This window comes from Microcaecilia unicolor, chromosome 1, assembly GCF_901765095.1.
Source record: "Microcaecilia unicolor chromosome 1, aMicUni1.1, whole genome shotgun sequence".
Lineage (NCBI taxonomy): Eukaryota > Metazoa > Chordata > Amphibia > Gymnophiona > Siphonopidae > Microcaecilia > Microcaecilia unicolor.
The window spans coordinates 405,420,748-405,442,304 of record NC_044031.1 but is presented as its reverse complement, the minus strand read 5'-3'; the positions used below and the strand labels follow the sequence as shown (position 1 = coordinate 405,442,304).

The 21,557-nt window shown below is 41.4% G+C and overlaps 1 protein-coding gene across 3 annotated transcripts in view; it reads left to right on the top strand.

The window, feature by feature from the left end:
* NUP153 (nucleoporin 153) overlaps positions 1-20,415 on the top strand; it is a 256,824-nt gene extending 236,409 nt beyond the window's left edge. For all 3 annotated transcript variants that reach the window (XM_030211374.1, XM_030211384.1, XM_030211366.1), the window contains 2 exons: positions 4,402-4,570; positions 18,455-20,415. In XM_030211374.1, coding sequence (XP_030067234.1) covers positions 4,402-4,570; positions 18,455-18,539 — 254 coding nt within the window. In that variant the 3' untranslated portion in view covers positions 18,540-20,415. The remainder of the gene's footprint in view (positions 1-4,401; positions 4,571-18,454) is intronic.
* The last annotated feature ends 1,142 nt before the right edge of the window (positions 20,416-21,557 follow it).

Below are 21,557 nucleotides of genomic sequence, written 5' to 3'. Positions count from 1 at the left end.
GAAAGCGAATAGAATGTTGGGTGTTATTAGGAAGGGTATGGAGTCCAGGTGTGCGGATGTTATAATGCCGTTGTATCGCTCCATGGTGCGACCGCACCTGGAGTATTGTGTCCAGTACTGGTCTCCGTATCTCAAAAAAGATATAGTAGAATTGGAAAAGGTACAGCGAAGGGCGACGAAAATGATAGTGGGGATGGGACGACTTTCCTATGAAGAGAGGCTGAGAAGGCTAGGGCTTTTCAGCTTGGAGAAGAGACGGCTGAGGGGAGATATGATAGAAGTGTATAAAATAATGAGTGGAATGGATCGGGTGGATGTGAAGCGACTGTTCACGCTATCCAAAAATATTAGGACTAGAGGGCATGAGTTGAAGCTACAGTGTGGTAAATTTAAAACGAATCGGAGAAAATTTTTCTTCACCCAACGTGTAATTAGACTCTGGAATTCGTTGCCGGAGAACGTGGTACGGGCGGTTAGCTTGACGGAGTTTAAAAAGGGGTTAGATAGATTCCTAAAGGACAAGTCCATAGACCGCTATTAAATGGACTTGGAAAAATTCCGCATTTTTAGGTATAACTTGTCTGGAATGTTTTTACGTTTGGGGAGCGTGCCAGGTGCCCTTGACCTGGATTGGCCACTGTCGGTGACAGGATGCTGGGCTAGATGGACCTTTGGTCTTTCCCAGTATGGCACTACTTATGTACTTATGTGTGTGACGGCAGCCAAAAAAGCAAGCAGGATGCTAGGAATTATTAGGAAAGGGATACAAAATAATAAAACCCAAGAATATTATAATGCCTCTGTATCGCGCCATGGATTGACCTCATCTTGAATATTACGTTCAGTTCTGATACCGTATCTCAAAAAAGATATAGCGGAATTAGAAAAGGGTCAAAGAAGAGCGACTAAAATGATAAAAGAGATGGAACTGCTTCCGTATGAGGGAAGGCTAAAGAGGTTAGGGCACTTCAGCTTGGAAAAGAGAGGGCTGAGGGGGAGAATGTGATTGAGGTCTACAAAATCCTGAGTGGTGTAGAACGGGTAAAAGTAAATTGATTTTTCACTCTTTCAAAAAGTATGAAGACCAGGGGATACTCAAGTTACATAAAAATGCTTGTGAAACAAATGGAAGGAATTATTTTTTTCACTAAAAGAATAGTTAAGCTCTGTAACTCGCTGCTGGAGGGTTGCTGTAACAGCGGTTAGTGTATCTAGGTTTAAAAAAGATTTGGACAAGTATTTGGAGGAAAAGTCCATATATTGTTATTGAGATGGACATGGGAGAAGCCAGTACTTGCCCTAGGATTGGTAGCATGGAATGTTGCTGCTAAATGGGTTTCTGCCAGGTACTTGTGATCTGGATTGGCCACTATTGGAATCAGGATATTGGACTAAATGGACCATTGATCTGACCTAGTATGCCTATTCTTGCTTTCCTTACCCTCCAGTTTGCCAACTTACCAATAGCCTTTGATGCACTTTGTTTCTTCAGTGCATCAAGCAAACTTCCCCTACCAACCCCTCCCCTTCCACCCTTCCATTCCCTCCTCCCCATCTGCTAACCCCTGCCAATGTTATAATTTCCATGATTACTCCCTTCCAATAGACCTTGGTCTTTGGATACTTGCACCATATATGCAGAAGAATTCCCTTTCCTGCACACCCCCTCCAACAAATATCCTTTACCCCTCACCAGCAGTATAAAACTTAATATTTTTTTCGTTAATCGGTGTGTATTTCCATACCTCTCCAAAAATCCTCTGCTACCATGTGATATAATTTAGTAGTCACCCTCTACAGTCTCCCTATGAAATTCCTTGTTGGATTGGCAGAACTGATTTTTAAAGAAAATCTTCCACTGCAAGGTTGTATCGCTCCCTAAGCTCATTAAGTGTCAAAAAGTTGACATCCTCAACCATCTGATACCAATATGGCTTTTGTTACCCACTATATCCTCTAATAGGGGCTCAGTGTGGCTTACAAAAATAAAAACATCGTAAAATTACATCATTCCAAAATATCCATACAAAGTTATAATGGATATAACTCAGCCAGCATTTCACAAGCAATAACATAAGTAAGATGTCCTAATATTCAAAAAAATAATAAAGATGTCAGAATTTATGCACTTCTGAAAAAAAAGTTTTTAGCTTTTTATGAAACAATAGGTAATACTAGTACTGCGCAGTAAGGACTTCCAAATTATAACCATGGCTAGCAAAAATGGAGAACTAGCCAACCTGGTAAAATACCTTTAAAAAAAAAAAGGGGGGGTCGCAACACCAAAAGATTCCATAAACGAGAAGAAAATAACGGTAAAATAATGAAACAATAGACATTTCAGTTGTGGCTCCATATAGAATTTGAAATATCAAGCTGTTCTAAACATAATTCGTTCATTTACTAAGAGCCAATGCAATTTAGCAATATAAAAAAAGATACTGCTAAATTTACTAATTCTGAAAATTAATCTAGCTGAAGTGTTTTGGATTAACTACAATTTCTTCAGAAATTTGGAAGATAAGCCCATTCGGAGGACATTGCAATAATCAAGGTGTGATAATATTAGCATCTGTATTAGTAAGGCCAAAGCACTTTTGATCAAAGTACGATCTAATTAACCACAATTATTTTATTATAGATAGTTTTTCTCTATAATTGATTGACTTGTGGTTTGAAGGTCAATGTTGAGTCCAAAATGTAACTAAGCCCTTCTTCCATTTTAGAAACACCCCCTTTCTCTTCCTCCCATAAACCCCACATCCTCTAGCATAAGAGCCCTCCCGAAGTGGCTTCTCCTCAACCCTTTCACTCTTTACTTCTGCCAAAAACCACACTAAATGTCTTGTAAAAGGATTCCGGTTAGTCTTCTATCTGGTATCTTGTCTTGCAGTGGGAAATTCCTTAACTCTCCCATCCCCTTCCCACCAAACCTGTTCTAACCAAACCCCTCATTTCCCAATCCAAAATATACTTCAGATGACCTGCCTGATAATAGAACAGACAATTTGGAAGTGCAAGTCCCCCTCCTCCTGCTTTTTATACCCTTTTCTCTTCTTTTGAATCTCCCTTTTGTCCTTCAGGAGGATTTTCACTCCCTGGATCCTTGCCTTCACCAGCACCTCCTGATTGCAGACTTTATACTGTTTGTGCTAGGCTAAAGGGGAAAAGAATACTTTTATACTTGATATTTTGTCCCCTCAGTTTGGTTGTAATAACTTTTAAGTCTGTCCATCTCTGTAGAGTCACCACTGAGAGATCTGAGAAAACTGACATGATGGGTCGCCCAGTCAAACATCACCCGGTCCCTCTTGTTGGCCATCAGTCTCATCTGGAAATCCTGTACATGGATCACAATATCTCCTGGGAAATTTGGGCAGAGTGCCCCCCCCCCCAGCCTGTGCCCAGTGGTTTCTATCTAGTCTTGTTGCTTGATCTCCTGGGACCCCCTTGAACTGGTCCAGAACGACTGTGTAATTTTAGCAGTATCCATATAGTCCCTGTCTTCCAGCAATCCCTCTATTCATAAATTGTGCATTCTGAACTTGTGTTCCGGGTCTTCAACTTTGTCCAATAGATTCAAGTAGGACACTTCCAACTTTCCCAAGGTTTGCTGTGTATCAGTGATATCTTTTCTCTGCTCCTCTAGTTTAGTCTACAAATATACACTTACAACCAGTTTCACATATGTCTCACCAAAATTTGGAAAACTCTAGCGAAAAGCATTAAAATCCATGAACAATTCTCTCATTCCGAAAACATCTCAAAGCCCACCTATTTAGGAGACAAAACCACATAACCAAGTAAGTATTAGCCATCACACTACAACCGTGATCACTGAATGAACAGAACCCAACTTGCGTCAATATCAAACATCTAGAAACTTGTTTAACTGATTTACTGTAAGCCACATTGAACTTACCACCAGGTTGGAAAATGTGGGGTACAAATGCAGAAATAAAATACTCTGTGTGTCCTTCTCTCTGGCCTCTCTCTCCCAGCGCCGCATGGATTTCCTGTATACTCACAAGTAACTCTGTTCAGCACCCCAACATCCACTCAGAGCTCTGCAAAATACATCTTTAGATCTCCACATGGTATTAGGCTCTGCACAGTTGCTGTATTCACTCCCCCCCCCCCCCCCCCCCCCCGATTCGCTGCACTGTTTGATGCCATCTTTCCCACTGTGTGCTGTGCTGGTGTACTCCCTCAGATCCACTGACTCAACCTACTGTGCACTTCTGCACACCCCATGCCCTCCAGTGAGAGCTCTCCTAGTGATTTTAGTATAATATATATGGTTACCGGGCCCTGATGTAATTTTCTCTTGAGAAATCTAGCTTTTGATGTGTTTCTGGAGTCACATGAAATCTTACTATTTTTCTCATGTTTTCTTTTCAGGTGCTGGTTTCCATTTTGGAGGCAATACTAGTTTCAACTTCAGCAGTGGCAATCCATCTGGTGGCATCTTTACCTTTGGTTCCAATGCAGGGAGTGCTGCATCCGTGGCTACCCAGCCTCCAGCCTCCTCAGCCTTCACCTTTAACCAGCCTCAAGGTTTCACAGTAGGGTAAGGAAACTTTGGGAGGGGAAATCTGTTGGATTATTTGTAGTAAATAATTAGCAGACTTTAGTACACACAGCTTCAGCTTTAGAAATGTTAATTTCTTTCTTCATCTCTCTCTCATTCACCCCTGAATAATTCACTGCTGAGTCACTTTAAAGTTGAAGTAACAAAACATCTGTTTACTCACAGTTTGCAGTTAGATTATAATCAGACAGGCTTATATATACATATTACTATACATTTGTATTATCAGCTCCTTCCATGTGCTTAGATGGTAATGGATGCTCACACCACCATAGATCCTCTCAGGTTAGGAGAGATCATGAGCTCCATGTGCTCCATGTGCTGCATGTGCTGCATCTACCCCCACAGGAAGTTGCATAGCTGTGTGACCTCTCTAAGTAATTCACATCAGAGGTCACAGAGTAATCACAGAGAAATAATAGGTGACAGGCAATGCATGTAAAATACAATTACATTCCAACAAACCCCTTCTCATGCATAACTGTCATGCAATTATTTATTCATACAAAGTCCAAGCTTTATACGCAGATTCACAAAATGTTCTCTGGGTAATGGTTTGGTCATGATGTCAGCTGTCATCTCACTGGTGTGACAATAGTGTAGACTGATGACCCCTTCTTTCGCCAACTCTCGCACGTTGTGGTATTTCGTTGCGATGTGCTTGGTGCGTGACTGAACCTTGTCATTCTGTGACAGTCGGATGCAGCTCTGATTATCTTCCATTATCTGGATTGGTCTCTTTTCAGCTATTCCAAAATCCAGCAAAAGTTTTTCAATCCACATCAGTTCTCTGCACGCTTCCGATACGGCCACGTATTCAGCTTCTGTAGAAGACAAACTCACAATACTTTGTTTATGACTGGCCCATGAAATTTGTACATTTCCATACATAAACACATATCCACTTGTGGATTTATAATCAGAATGATCCCCTGCCCAATCTGAATCACAGTAACATATTAGTTTTGGATTACTATTGGCTGAAATCTTTAATTTACAATCAATGGTACCCTTTAAATACCTTACCATTCTTTTAACTGCAGTCCAATCTGATTTGGTAGGTGAGCTGACCCTTCTGCTCAAAATTCCTACTGCATTTGCTATATCAGCCCTGTATGTGGTAGCTAGATATAAAAGCTTACCTATGGCTGATCTATATTGGATGTTATCTGGTAAAGGTTCTCTTACTGTTTCATCCTTCAGAAAATCAGTGATCATGGGAGTGCTTACAACTTGGGCATCTTGCATACCTAAACTTTCAATAAGCTCATTTATTTTCTGCTTCTGGCTTAGAAGATAAGAACCATCATTTTGTTTCTCAATTTCTATACCAAGATAGTATGACACATTACGAAGTTCTTTTATCTCAACATTGAGGTTTAAACATTTTACAATGTCCTTGTACTCTTGCTCACTTTTGCTTGCAATGAGCAGATCATCAACAAAAGCTAAAATGTATGCATATTGTCCATTTGTGCACCTAGTGTACAAGCATTTATCTGCTTCACCTTGCTTAAATCCTAAATTTGTCAATATTTCATGCAATTTATCATTCCAACATTTTGCACTTTGCTTTAATCCATAAAGACCTTTGTTTAATTTACACACTAGCTGTCTTTGTTTTGTATTTATGAAACCTGTTGGTTGTTCCATGTACAAGTCTTCAGTTATATCTCCGTGAAGAAATGCTGTTTTCACATCAATGTGGTTGACTTGCATGCCTTTTGAGACTGCAATGCTCAGAAGTGTTCTGATTGTCGTGTGTTTCACTACAGGTGCAAACACTTCATCAAAATCTTCTCCATATTTTTGAAGATATCCCTTTGCCACTAATCTGGCTTTATACCTTTCCACTTTTCCTTGTGCATTCCTTTTTAACTTGAATACCCATTTGCATCCTATAGCTTTCTTGCCAGGAGGTAATTTTGTAAGAATCCAAGTATTATTTTTATCCAATGCATCAATTTCTTCTTGTGCAGCTTTATGCCATTCAGCAGCTTCTTCTGCTGGCATTTTCTCAATCTCATCCCATGTTAAGGGCTCTTGAGCTTCTGCTGACTTTGTTAGGTAAGACAGTCTTGGGGGTGGAACACCTTTGTTTTCCCTGGATGAGCGTCTGACAACAGGTTGGTCTGACCTTTCTGCATCCTCTAAATCTGAGAGTCCTTCTCCAATTGATTCCCCTTCTCCAACTGTACTGTCTTCTTCAATGATCCTTTCTGTGTCTGCTTCCTCTGCCTGTTCCTCGTTAGATACAGATGAGTTGCTTTCAGACATCTGCCTTGGTATGGCATTTATATACACTGGCATGTCTATTATGGTTCTAGTTTCATATTCTGGATGATAAGGCTCATCTGGGATAATCCAGCCTTTATCAACCCTTTTGTTTTCATCAAAATATGTAACATGTCTTATGCCAACAATGCCAGTTTTCAGATTCAAAATTCTATATCCTTTGTGTCCTGGAGCATAGCCAACTAAAATGCCCCTTTCTGTTGTGGAATCCAGCTTATGCCTTCTTTGCTTTGGTACATGAGCATATGCTGTACTTCCAAATGTTCTTATGTGTGACAGGTTTGGCTTCCTACCATGCCATGTCTCATGTGGTGTGCGCTCAGCGCCTTTAGTTTGCATTCTGTTTTGTAGGTACACCGCTGTGAGAATGGCTTCCCCCCATAGTCTTTTAGGGAGATTGCTATCTGACAGCATACATCTGGTCATTTCCACAATTGACCTAAATTTTCTCTCTGCAACAGAATTTTGCTCTGGTGTATAAGCTACTGTTGTGATATGCTGAATGCCTTCTTGTTCTAGAAATGTGCGCATGCTTTGTGAAGTGAACTCACCACCATTGTCGGTCTGAAGAACCTTTGGTTTTCTTTCAAATTTATTGCTCACCATGGCTACGTATTTCTTCAGCATGTCTGTGACTTGACTTTTCCCTTTCAGCAAATAGGCCACACAATATCTAGAGAAATCATCCAAGAATATTAGCACAAATCTGTTATTTCCCAATGATGGGATATTAAACGGTCCACATAAGTCACTGTGTATTAAGTCCAGCACTTTATTACTCCTATTTCCTGTGTATGCAGGAAATGAGGGTCTTACACCTTTTTGAGTAACACAGTCTATGCATTTCTCCATTTTACCAGCATCTGCACTTATCTGAATGCCGGTGGCCAGTTGCTTACTGTAAAGATCCTGGATCACCTTAGAATCACGATGTCCCAGGCGGCGATGCCAGATTTCCAGACTACATTTACCATCATTCTTCCTTACTTGCGCCATATGTGAGGCTTCACCTGAAATGCTCAGTTTATAAACATCATTATGCATAAAAGCTTCAGCATACACTTCATCATTTTTAGAGATTGTGCACTTACTGTTTTCAAAATGAATCACAAATCCCTTCTTATCTAATGTAGATACACTAAGCATATTGCAAACTGCTTGGGGAATATACAAGACATCACTTACAGGAATTTCTTTAACTTCATTAGACACTTTGCATTTTAAGAATCCAATACCTTTTGCTTGGATCTTAGCAGTCCCTGCGTTTGCAGTTTTAAGAATACCTTCCTCTGGACACATTTCCTGAAAGAAATTCTTACAATTGGTTAAATGGCATGTGCTCCCCGAATCCAAAATCCAAGTACTTTCATTTGAATTATTATTTACCATAGTCAAAGATTTTTCTGCCATTAGAAAGCCCTTGTGTTTATCTTTGTCCTTCATACATTTCCTGGTTTGAAAATTCTTTAGTTCCATTGGCTTAGGTGAGCTAGAGGGAGTGTTTTGTGTTTCCTTACACCATTTAGATACATGTCCCTCCTTTCCACATGAGTAGCAAATCAGCTTGCCCTTGGGTGGAGTTTTCCCATAGCTCCGCCTTCCTCTGTTCTTTGCCAAGAAATTTGTTTCATTTCTCTCTGACTTGCTTTGAGAACACATCTCCTCAGAATCATTTATTATGCATTCCTGCCTTAGTTTTGATGTTGCCTGTTCAAAAGATTGCCCTTCAATGGCCTCATTTACAGACCTAAAAACATCAAACTTCTTTGATAGTGAGGTAAAAAGAAATGCTCTTTTCAATGCATCACACATGGGAATTCCAGAAAGTTCTAGCTTTTGAAATGAAGACATAAGATGCATAATGTGATCATTACATTTACTTTTATCCCTTAATTTGGTTTCATTCAACTCTGCCAGCCAAATTGGTTGCTGCTTTGCATATGTAGTTGCATACATAGTTCTCAGTTTATATAAAATGTCCTTTGGTGTATCTTTTCCCTCCACTAATATGGCTTGTTTCTCTGAGAGAGCTTCCAAAAGCATGCACTTCACATAATAGTTTGCATTGTCCCATTCAGCCATATTTTCAGCTGTTCTGTCTTGATCTAAGCATATATTTAATCTTTTTGCTCGAAGGAGACATATGAATCTTAATTCCCACTGCCGATAATTAAACTCAGTTAATTTAGGCACCTTGAGAGAATAGAAAAATGGTGAATTTCTTCCCTCAGCCATTTTCTTAGCCTTCTGTCTGCTGTGTGGGGGGAGAGAGAGACAGACTGAATCTTTCCTTTAAAACTTAAGAGAAAAATGTGGCCTTTTTTTCTGCCTGGTAATATTTCTCTTCTTTTTCAATTCCTGGCCCTGGGCCCATAACCCTTTTGTTGGATTATTTGTAGTAAATAATTAGCAGACTTTAGTACACACAGCTTCAGCTTTAGAAATGTTAATTTCTTTCTTCATCTCTCTCTCATTCACCCCTGAATAATTCACTGCTGAGTCACTTTAAAGTTGAAGTAACAAAACATCTGTTTACTCACAGTTTGCAGTTAGATTATAATCAGACAGGCTTATATATACATATTACTATACATTTGTATTATCAGCTCCTTCCATGTGCTTAGATGGTAATGGATGCTCACACCACCATAGATCCTCTCAGGTTAGGAGAGATCATGAGCTCCATGTGCTCCATGTGCTGCATGTGCTGCATCTACCCCCACAGGAAGTTGCATAGCTGTGTGACCTCTCTAAGTAATTCACATCAGAGGTCACAGAGTAATCACAGAGAAATAATAGGTGACAGGCAATGCATGTAAAATACAATTACATTCCAACAAAATCAGCGCCTAATGAGTCTATTAAAACATGGTGTTCTAAGAGTCCATCAACAAAGCAGGGTGAATCAGCTGCTGTAGCTGATTTGTCTTAGTCTCTTGACCTAATATCTCAGAACTCAGAAAAATTGCATAGTTCAGTCAGTACCTCACAAGTCCTTTCCATCATCTTTGTCTCTGCATCCCAACCCGTCACCAACACCTTTGTCCAGGAGTATCTGTCCTCATGAAGATTTCAGCTATCCAGTATTCATTCATGGAAAGTGAAAGGTAGTCCCATTCACCCTGCAGAAAGAGTCCACATCTTATGTCTTTGGATTATTGTAACACATTGATTCCAGGAAAGAATCGGCTGCTCTAAGAGCTTCAAATGCAGATAAGTACATAAGTAGTGCCATACTAGGAAAAGACCAGAGGCTCATCAAGCCCAGCATCCTATCCCCGACAGCAGCCAATCCAGGTCAAGGGCACCTGGCAGCTTCCCAAACGTACAAACATTCTATACATGTTATTCCCAAAATTGTGGATTTTTCCCAAGTCCATTTAGTAGCGGTCTATGGACTTGTCCTTTAGGAAACCATCCAAACCCTTTTTAAACTCTGCCAAGCTAACTGCCTTCAACACGTTCTCCAGCAACGAATTCCAGAGTTTAATTATGCGTTGGGTGAAGAAACATTTTCTCCTATTTGTTTTAAATATACTACACTGTAGTTTCATCACATGCCCCCTAGTCCTACTATTTTTGGAAAGCGTGAACAGACGCTTCACATCCACCTGTTCCACTCCACTCATTATTTTATATACCTCTATCATGTCTCCCCTCAGCCGTCTCTTTTCCAAGCTGAAAAGCCCTAGCCTCCTTAGTCTTTCTTCATAGGGAAGTCGTCCCATCCCTGCTATCATTTTTGTCGCCCTTCGCTGCACCTTTTCCAATTCCACTATATCTTTCTTGAGATGCGGCGACCAGAATTGGACACAATACTCAAGGTGCGGTCGAACCATGGAACGATACAATGGCATTATAACATCCTCACACCTGTTCCAACATTCTATTCACTTTCCTAGCCGCAGCAGCACACTGAGCAGAAGGTTTCAGTGTATTATCAACTATGACACCCAGATCCCTTTCTTGGTCTGTAACTCCTAACATGGAACCTTGCATGGCGTAGCTATAATTCGGGTTCTTTTTTCCCACATGCATCACCTTACACTTGCTCACATTAAACGTCATCTGCCATTTAGCCGCCTAGTCTCCCAGCCTCGTAAGGTCGTTCTGTAATTTTTCACAATCCTCTCGTGAATTAACGACTTTGACTAACTTTGTCTCAGATTACCATTGGCAAGAAAGTAGAACTTGGATATAAAGTCCACATCTCTCCAGATTTCAGTAAAATGGAAAGCAGGATGCCTTTGATCTTATCCCCTTATTTTTCTACTATGAAAAATTGCAGGAAGGTAATACAAAATAGGTGCTCAGCAATCTTCATATCCTCAGCCTGGTCTTGTTAAATCTGGTTTTCTCAACTCTACCAGCTATTCACTGGGGCAGGGCTCAACAACGCCTAGATGCCAGGTCACCATAATGCTTAAATATGTGACTCTGGTACCTGGAATGCCTTCCCTGAATGTTCATTGTGCACTTCATGACTGCCAAACAGCCGTTTCCTGTCGTAGCACAACTCAGATGCTTGAGTTTTTCGTGCTGGTATTGCATGGGAGCTCAGATACTGCATGGCTCAGTTAGGAGCAAAAGGGGAGCTATTTAGTGGTAGCATTGACTGAGATGACGAGGAATATGCAGATAGCAGCCAGCAAGATGAGAGAAAGAGATGTCTGACTTAATCCAGGTAGGGATAACACTAGCTTGGGTGATTTGAAGCTGACTGCATGGTTGAGGAGGGGGACTGATGGGAACAGTGGCGGGGTATGGCTTCCTGGGAAGTCACTGGCTAGCCAGGGTGGTGAATTAAGGAGATGACTAGCAATGGGAGGAGGGATGGCTGTGTGGTGGGGGGGTTTGACAGAAGACAAATGCTGACTAGAAATTAAGATGGAATTGATAGAGAAAGAGACTGGAGATAGAAATAGGGATTGACTGCTTGGCTAATTCAGTCTGCAACTTTCAAAATTTTCCCTTAAAATAGTATGCCAACATTTGCACAGAAGAGGACAACTACACGTCCTTCTGTAATATGTCAGACTAGGAAAAAATGCCCGTTTCTGAGCGGAATGAAACGGGCGCTAGCAAGGGGCCCCCTCCCTCCGTGCTACTTGCCTTGTTCGCTGTGGCGTTTCCGTTTCAGCCCTCGTCGAGTGTCATAGCTCCGCCCTCGACGTCATGACGTTTTGACGCGAGGGCGGTGCAGACACTCCTCTTGCTCCTCAGCAACATGTGTCAACCCAAGTCAGGTTTTACTTTCCCTACCAGGTCCAGGATATTGGAATAGGTTCAGGTTATGGGCACAAGGTTCTCTTTCTTGGACATTCCCCCTTGGGCCTGATTCCATATCAGACCACTTCAGGGGTTCCTTCTCTGTTTTGGTCACGATCTCTGTGGTTCCCTTCAAGCCAACAGTCTCAATGGGTAATTTCAACACAGCTTTCCGCTGATATTTCAGTTCTCTCTCCATGGAGGTGGCTATCTGCAGCTTGTAGGCGCTAGGGTGTGCCATAGCTGGCGGCAACAGATTTCAGATTCCTTCCTGAAGGCAGACAGTCGACTGCCTCCTCACTTGCCAAATGTAGAGTCGAGGCCGGCTTAGTTGCCCGTTTTCTTCTGATTTGTTTTGGGTGTCAAGCAGACATTTTTGGCGGTCACAGCCTGTCATTTCATGTGGTTGCACTGCTGGGTGGTGAATGCGGCTTCTAACAGTGGCTGGTTCAGCTCTCTGTTCAGGGCAGCTATTGTTTGAGGACTGCATGAAGTTGGTGGAAGATCTGGGTGACTTATAGACTCGGCGTCATCTGAGGACATGTCTACAAGTTCTTTTCGGTTGGGTCAGGCTCGCCCTTATCTTTACAACACCAGAACTATCGTCCGGGGCAGCTTAGTTTTCTTTAGCAATCCAGTCCAGGCAGGTTCTCAGAACTCCCAACTTCATCCATTTGAGATCCTCTGGATTTCTACGAGTGACTGGTGCACACAGTCCTGTCTTTTCTGCAAACGGTGGTTTCTGCCTTTCATCCTATTCCACCTTTTTCTCTTCCCGCTTCTTGGATGTTCACCATATACTTCTATACTATTTGGAAGAGACCAGCTAGTTCCGTTGGTTAACTCTCTGCTTCGTGCTTTGCTCGGGACCATAGGAAGGTAATACCCTTTCCAAAGCCACGCTGGCTCGCCATTTTTAGATTGGCAGATGTGGGCATAGCGGTTTTGATGTCAGGAGAAGCAGACCTTTTGTAGAATAGATGTCAGTGTGAAGCTGAAGAGCTGTCCTGCATAAGTGCCATTTTATTCAAAATCCTTTTAGAGGAGCAGCTGTTCCCCTTGCACCGCACAAAGCTATTCCTCTGCATAGTGGGGCAGGGCCTTGGATGACCTACTGAGCAGAAGTGACTTCCCTAGATAGCTTTATTCACTGCTAAAGACTGTAGCGGTCTTTTTGTGCTCACCATTTTAAGATTAGCAGATGCAGCAGTAGCAGGATCAAAAGCGGACATATTCAGAACCTGGAGAGTCTTAGATATATAGGAAGGTGGCGACTCCTTATGAAACACCCACACTGCAATAGGATCATTAGATTCCTCACCCGCTGAGTAGAAATACCTCCTGGCATACCCTCATGCTGTCCTCTGGCTGGTCACAAGAAAGGGGATCTGGCTTCAAGAGCCGCAGTGGCCATTGGCTGTGAGAGGCAATTTCTTCAGCTGGCCTCTGTATGGGTCAATCTCTCCCGTTGCGGGTGGCAGCACTTTCTTCCAGAGTGCAGTTGACTTCCTTTTACTACTACTACTACTACTTATCATTTCTAAAGCGCTACTAGACATACGCAGCGCTGTACACTTGAACATAAAGAGACAGTCCCTGCTCGACAGAGCTTACAATCTAATTAGGACAGACAAACAAGAGATAAGGGAATATTAAAGTGAGGATGATAAAATAAGAGTTCTGAACAAGTGAATAAGAGTTAGAAGTTAAAAGCTGCATCAAAAAGGTGGGCTTTTAGCTTAGATTTGAAGACTGCCAGAGATGGAGCTTGATGTACCGGCTCAGGAAGTCTATTCCAGGCATATGGTGCAGCAAGATAAAAGGAACGGAGTCTGGAGTTAGCAGTGGAGGAGAAGGGTGCAGATAAGAGAGATTTACCCAGTGAATGGAGTTCCCTGGAAGGAATGTAGGGAGAGATGAGAGTGGAGAGGTACTGAGGAGCTGCACAGTGAATGCACTTATAGGTCAATAAGAGGAATTTGAACTGTATGTGGAAACGGATAGGAAGCCAGTGAAGTGACTTGAGGAGAGGGCTAATATGAGCATAACGGCACTGGCGGAATATTAGTCATGCAGCAGAATTTTGAATAGATTGAAGAGGAGAAAGATGGCTAAGTGGGAGACCTGTGAGAAGCAAGTTGTAATAGTCTAAGCGAGAGGTGATAAGAGTGTGGATGAGGGTTCTGGTAGTGTGCTCAGAAAGGAAAGGGCGAATTTTGCTGATGATATAGAGACAGAAACGACAGGTTTTAGCAGTCTGCTGAATATGTGCAGAGAAAGAGAGGGAGGAGTCGAAGATGACCCCAAGGTTACGAGCTGATGAGACAGGAAGGATGAGAGTGTTATCCACAGAAATAGAGAATGGGGGAGGAGGAGAGGTTGGTTTAGGGGAAAGATGAGAAGCTCAGTCTTGGTCATGTTTAGTTTCAGATGGCACTGAGATATCCAGGCAGCAATGTCAGACAGGCAGGCTGATACTTTGGCCTGGATTTCGGCTGAGATTTCTGGTGTGGAGAGGTAGATCTGGGAGTCATCAGCGTAAAGATGATACTGAAAACCATGGGATGAGATCAGAGTACCAAGAGAAGAAGTATAGATGGAGAAAAGAAGATGTCCCAGGACGGATCTCTGAAGTACACCAACTGACAGTGGGATAGAAGTAGAGGAGGATCCACTAGAGTATACACTAAAGGTACGCTGGGAGAGATAAGAAGAAAACCAGGAAAGAACGGAGCCCTGAAATCCAAGTGAGGACAGCGTATCAAGGAGTAGGCTGTGATCAACAGTTTCAAAAGCAGCAGATAGATCGAGAAGGATGAGGATAGAATAGAGACCTTTGGATCTGGCTAGGAACAGATCATTGGAGACTTTAGCAAGCGCTGTTTCAGTTGAATGGAGGGGGCGAAAGCCAGATTGAAGTGGATCAAGAATAGCTTGAGATGAAAGAAAGTCAAGGCAACGGCGGTGAACAGCACGTTCTAGTATCTTGGATAGGAAAGGGAGGAGGGAGATGGGGCGATAGTTGGAAGAACAGGTAGGGTCCATTGAAGGTTTTTTAAGGAGCGGTGTGACTATGGCATGTTTGAAGGCATCAGGAACAGTCGCAGTGGACAGTGAAAGATTGAGGATATGACAAATAAAAGGGATGACAGTAGGAGAAATAGTGTTAAGTAGATGGGTGGGAATAGGATCAGAGGAACAGGTGGTTAGTTTTGAGGAGGAAAGAAGATGTGTAGTTTCCTCTTCAGTGATTTCAGAAAAGGAGGCAGGGGTTGGAGGGTTGAGAGAATGGATTAAGGGAAGGAGAGTTGGAGGTGACCTGGTTGAGAATTCAAGTTTAATCTTGTGAACCTTATCATGAAAGAACTCAGCCAGAGTCTGGGGGGGAAAGTGAAGGGGGGGGGGATGGAGGTGAAGGCACTTTGAAGAGAGAGTTCAGTGTGGCAAAGAGACGTCGAAGGTTTGAGCCAAGATAATTTGTCAACTGGATGTAATAGTTCTGTTTGACAAGTAAAAGAGCAGACTGGAAGGAGGTCAGCAAGAATTTGAAATGCATGAAGTCAGCATGGGCATGGGATTTCAGCCAAAGGCGTTCTGCAGAGCGGGCACAGGAACGTAGGTAGCGGATTCTAGAGGTCAGCCAAGGCTGGGGTTTGGTACGTTTTACAGAACGGGAAATGGGAGGAGTGAGAGTATCCAGAGCAGAGGACAGAATAGTATTATAGGAAGAGACAGCCTCATTGACAGACTTGGATAACATAGTGGTAGAGAGGAGATTTGAAACATTGGAGGACAGAGTAGAAGGGTCAATAGCCTGAAGATTCCTAAATGTATTGGTTAAGAGTCCCGACTGGCTTTGTGGCTGCCCTTTGCAGTTCGGCCACTTGGTCCTCTGTCCTGCTATAGATGGCTTTTGCAGTTTGCCCACTTGATCTACTGTCCTTCCCTTACCAGACTTTGCAGGCTTGGCATGGCAGTGCTAGGCATTCCAGATTTGACGTGGCAGCGCATGTAACTGCGGCCTGTGGAGCATTGCTCCAGTCTGCTGAGGTTGTAGTACCCCGCCCCACTTGAGGATTGCTTTGGTACATCCCAAACGTCTCTGGATTGATCTGTGGGACGCTATGGAAGATAAAATTAGTCCTTCTGATAATTTTCTTTCCATTAGTCCCAACAGATCCATCCAGAGGCCCACCCTTTGTTGTTCTGAGTTGAGTGTTTTCTTCTAGTTGCCTCAGTTTCATCAGATTCCTTCATTTGAATTTTAGCTAAAAAAAGAAAACAAATCAAAACATAAAGGAAACCTTCCGTTACCCTCCCGCAGGAGCGGTTGAGGAGCTTGCATGGGCTTTATGCAGGCAGGAGAGGACTTCCTCTTTTGTCTTCCACTGCTTTGGTATCGACAATACTGAAGTTACGATGACTGCACATGACCACATAGTAAACCTCTAAAGTTCTCTCTATTTCCACCTGCTGGTAGAGGGACATAACCCACAAGTCTCTGGATTGATCTTTTGGGACTAATGGAAAGAAAATTATCAGGTAAGGACTAATTTTACCTTTGATATAACGTTTTCTAATTAAGCGGTTCCTTCCCCACTAAATTTGAATAGTAGATTTTCCTCTTAATTCTTGTCAGTTGTTTGTACATTTTTACTGCTTCTCTCTACACATTCTTATTCCCAGTTCTAGTCTTCTGCCAAGTGTTCTCTAATCTAAAGCATAATTGTTACTGTATATTTAATTCTGCTTCAAACCATGAATTGTTCCTTTGGACTCTAATCTGCTTCTTTATTCTAGGCGCAACAGTATCTAAAACCTCCAGATAATGTATTCTAATTTTCAGTGAGTGCAACATCCCTAAAATTACATGACACACATTTTTGTTTTATACTTGCCCAAGACACATAAGAGAGAGATGGTGGTTTTCATTTTGAAATGTTGAATCACAGTTAAACCAAAATAAATGACTCTAAAAATCAATACAATACTACTCTCAACAGAGATCCAACGTCATGTCATGTTGCACATTCCTGCATAAAGATGTGTGCCTTTGACTTGCACCTTAGGTGATGTAGCGGCACGAAGCTGTAAAGTACCCATGGAGTCTTTACATCAGGGATTGGTGGGCGGAGCTTGTTCCCACGCCCTGTCACTGATCTCCATGAAAATATAGCCAGATGACAGGCAATTGCAGTTAAACCCACCAATAGCGGAGGGAAAATTGCACAACTACTGTAGGAGTAGAGATTTCAAATACCCATAACGACTGATGTCAGGGATTGGTGAGCGGAGCTTGCTTCCACATCCAGTCGGTAATGTCCAGGAAAATGTAGCCAGTTGACTATCAATTGCAGGTAAACGTGCCAATAGCAGAGAGGTTGACACAGGCCAGATAGGGCATATTTTTATCTGCATTCATTTTCAATGTTTTATATGAAAAGAACACAGCTGCATCCTCAATACATGCAACTTTTCATCTCTTTTGATCTTAAATTAAGAATCTTGGCATCAAAAAGAACTTTATTGAATAAACAATCCAACTCCATTTTCCATTGCTTCAGCCTAGAAGGATTTCAGCTAAAGGATCCAGTGAAGCCATCTCATTTCAGAGCTGTGGCAGCATCAGTTACATATCTTCATGCGTTTCAATAGAAGCTATGTAGAACTGCAGTATGATTATCTGCTCATATGTGTAAAAGAGGCTAGTCAGTTGGCCAAGCAGTCTTCCAAAGCCTCTTCCATGAGTCTACTCCCCGAAAGACTTTCTAACTGGGGTGCCCTATGAAATTTATCAAACAAGATGGAGACAAGCCTCCACTATGGATTTCCCCCTTGTGGACCAAGCCATTCATGGGGACTCAGTGGGGAGGAGCTAGTGTTTATGTGCTTGCTTAATTTTAAATAGTGTTAAAGCTGGAAAATTTGTGCTTACTAAATAGCAGGAATATAAATACAGTTTTCAAAGGGAAAATATTAGCATCTGTTCCCTTTTAACATTAGTATAACTAAATCATATACTTGCACAAGGTAGGCAACTTGTTTTACCCTCATAATGTGTTTTTGCGCTTTGCTTAGATTACTGAATTTTTTAACATTAGCCACAAAGTGGAAATTGGCATGTGTTTTAATAGCAGATTGCTGGGTCATCACTATGTAGAACCATTAGTAGAATTTATTGTATTTGGTGTGATAACCACACTGGGGTGTGTTAGGATAGGATATGTGTTGTTTTTATACTGATACATATGCATTTTATTTTGGTATCTCTCTCCCTCCCCCTTCCTCCCAAATATGCAGAAGCAACGGGAAGAACATGTTTTCTGCTTCTGGATCTTCAGTTTCTAACCGGAAGATAAAGACTGCTATTAGACGGAGAAAGTGAACATTAATGCTGTCCTTAAAAAGAAGACTAATGACTCCTTTCTACAACAGCTGATGCCCTGCATAGTTCAAATATTGGATCATACCTCATGCTGTTTATCCTACATCAAATACATGCCTAAGGACATTCAGAAAAGAAGAAAAAAGACGAAAAAGCCCCTGCTGATTCCTTTGTTTTCTTTATATATATATATATATATATATATATATTTCTCCCTTCCACCCCCTCCTTATTTGTAAGTTACCTGTAGCTGGTGACAGAAGGGTTCTTAAAAGCACCATTTATTTTAGACTTCTGCAAATTCTCCTCAACTGACTTGGTGGGGGGAGGGAAAGGATAGGAGGTGCATGGTCTGGCTACAGCAAAATGAACATAACCTGCACAGTGACATGGCTTTCTGTAATACCTCCTTATCCGCACCACTATATTCTGGCTGCATTACAGTGAGTCATGATATCAGCAGAAGAGGCAGAATGATGGTGGTGGCGGTGGCAGCTGGTTTGAATCTTCTTTTTTTTTTTAACAGATTTATTGGGCTACTTTTGCTTTTTTTTTCCCTGGGGAAGAGTTTGTGCTGATGTATGTGTGACTGTGACTGAGTCAGGTGTTTTTGTGTGGTGATGCCTTTTCTGTTCAAGGAACAGTGAAGGCAGGGTTTATTCCTCCCATCGAATTGGTTAGATCTGATCATCTCCATTTAATGTACACCACTGTCTGCATTCTTCTACCCGCTCTGTCACCTCTTTGTACCTTCCCCCCCCCCCCCCCCCCCCCCCTTTTTCCTTTCATAATTTTATTTCATTACTTGTGTAAATAGTGTTCCATTCTCCTCTTTTGTACGTATTTCTTTTGGGCATAACATAAATCTGTGAACTTCACTTTTATTTTATTATTTTTTTTTTTTTGTGCGTATGTGGTAGAGCAATTCTTTTTTGTTTAGTATTGTCTCAGATTTTATTATGTAAATCTCATTATTCAAAGTTGCCTAAATCCATTCAAAATCTTTAAAGAAAATTGGAAATTCTTTAAAGTGTATGAATTTATTGGCTTTTCTGATCCATTTTTTTTTTGGACCAAAAACCAGTATTGTACAAAGTATTAAGTATATATTTTTATATTTACGAAAATGGACCATGGTGACTTTGGATAATAAGGAAAAGTTTAATATTAAAGCCATGTTTATTACAGTATAATTAACATGTTAAAACCATGGGATAAATGCCATCAATAAAAATGATAAAATACAGGTGGTTTCCGTTTGAACTGTTGATGCAGGCACAGAGAACTAGTTGAAGGCATTATGGGGTTTTTTTTGCAATTTTTATTTTTGTAGGCGGAGTGCTGAGTGTAGATTTTGTGTTTCTGATATTTTTGCACTGTGAACATTTCTGGCCTTCCCATCAGGATTTCATGATATATATTTGCCCCAGTATTTAATTGAGAAAAATTTCCCTTTTCCAGACTGTACCTTCAGCACAATTTTCAGTTTTGTTGGTTTCCATTGTACTATAAGTCTGTCATTGGCAGCCTTTCACCCCTCCTTTTTCTGACTTTACTGCTTTTCCCTCTCTCAGGGGAAGAGTGGGGGGCAGGGAAGGAGAAGAAAGTTAATTGACAACCTTCACTGCATATTAATCTCTTCTTCCAGCTAGGCCAAATGATGTTGTACCCTCTTCTGGCTTTGCAAGCAATCTTATTTCAGCAGCACCCTGGTACTGTGCTGTTGCAGCCTAGGTTTGCAAAGTGCCCTCTCCTCTAGTGTAGTGAATACTGCTGTAGAAAGAGTGTTTGTCTTTAGCTGGCCTTGCACAGCACATTTTTCCCCAGTTTATTTGTGCTGGGAAATCATCAGGGGGGGGGGGAGAGGAGGAGGAGAAAATTACACATTTCCTCCCACTCTAGTATTTTGACGGTAGTTCACCTAGTTTGTCATAAAACCTCTTCCTGTGATGCAGTAAAGGGCAGAGAGAAACTACATCACCAGTAAGAACTCAATATTCTACAACTAAGATATAAATGTTTTAAGAATTTAGTTTCATTTTTATGGCTTTCCCTAGTGACAAATTGGAAGGTACAAGATTTAGCAGTTAGTAAAAACATCTGTTTGATGGAGCTCATGGCATAGGATGGGTAAGGGGAGGGCATTGGAGGCCACTATGCCATGCATTGCTTCAGGATGTGACTAGAACTGAAGCAGATGGCTGCAGCCCTGCTCTGCACAGCACAGTTCTAAACAATATTTTACAGATTTTAAATGTAACTCTGCCACCTTTCATTCCACACCTTCTCCCTTTCCTAGTGCCTATCTTCTGCATAGCAATATCCAGTAACCACATAAAGCCTGTTAAGGACACGCATCCCTGCCAAAGATAATGTGCTGGTTTGCCATTAAAATTGTTTTAAAATCACATTTATTAATATGTATTAATTTGTTGTCTCATATGAGAAATGTAAAATACCAGAAAAGAATGCTTCCTTCCCTGTCCGCCTCTTCTCCCTCACAGTGCTCTCTTCTGAACTAAAAGAAATTCAGGACCTCTTTGTATTTTATCTGGAATTAAGCTGCCAGGAACCAGACTGTAATGAGGTGTTGAGCTTTGTATTTTTACTGCTTTTAAACTCTGATGGAAAAAAATTTAAGGCCAAGAGGTAATTGGTTTCCTTACTTCTAATTATGTTGCAAGAAGCACAATTGAAAACCTTTCACAAAGTCTTAAAATAAAAATTGAGGGGGTGGGGGTTACTGTGAATCAGTCAGTGTTTCGTAGGCCACCAGGAACTTAACGTTGAATGTACCAATAATTATTGGATTTCAGTATAAAAATGGTATACCTCTTTAATGTACTTTTTAAAAAAAAAATTGAAAGTGTAAATAAGTAGGTTACATTTTTAATAAGAGATGTGTTCAGATAGAGCTGGGCATTTACTAAACTCGGCGGTGTGCGCATTTATGCTTACCGGGGCCAGTTCAGACTAACTTTGTGGGTGTTTCATGAATTAAAATGTAACCACCCAGAA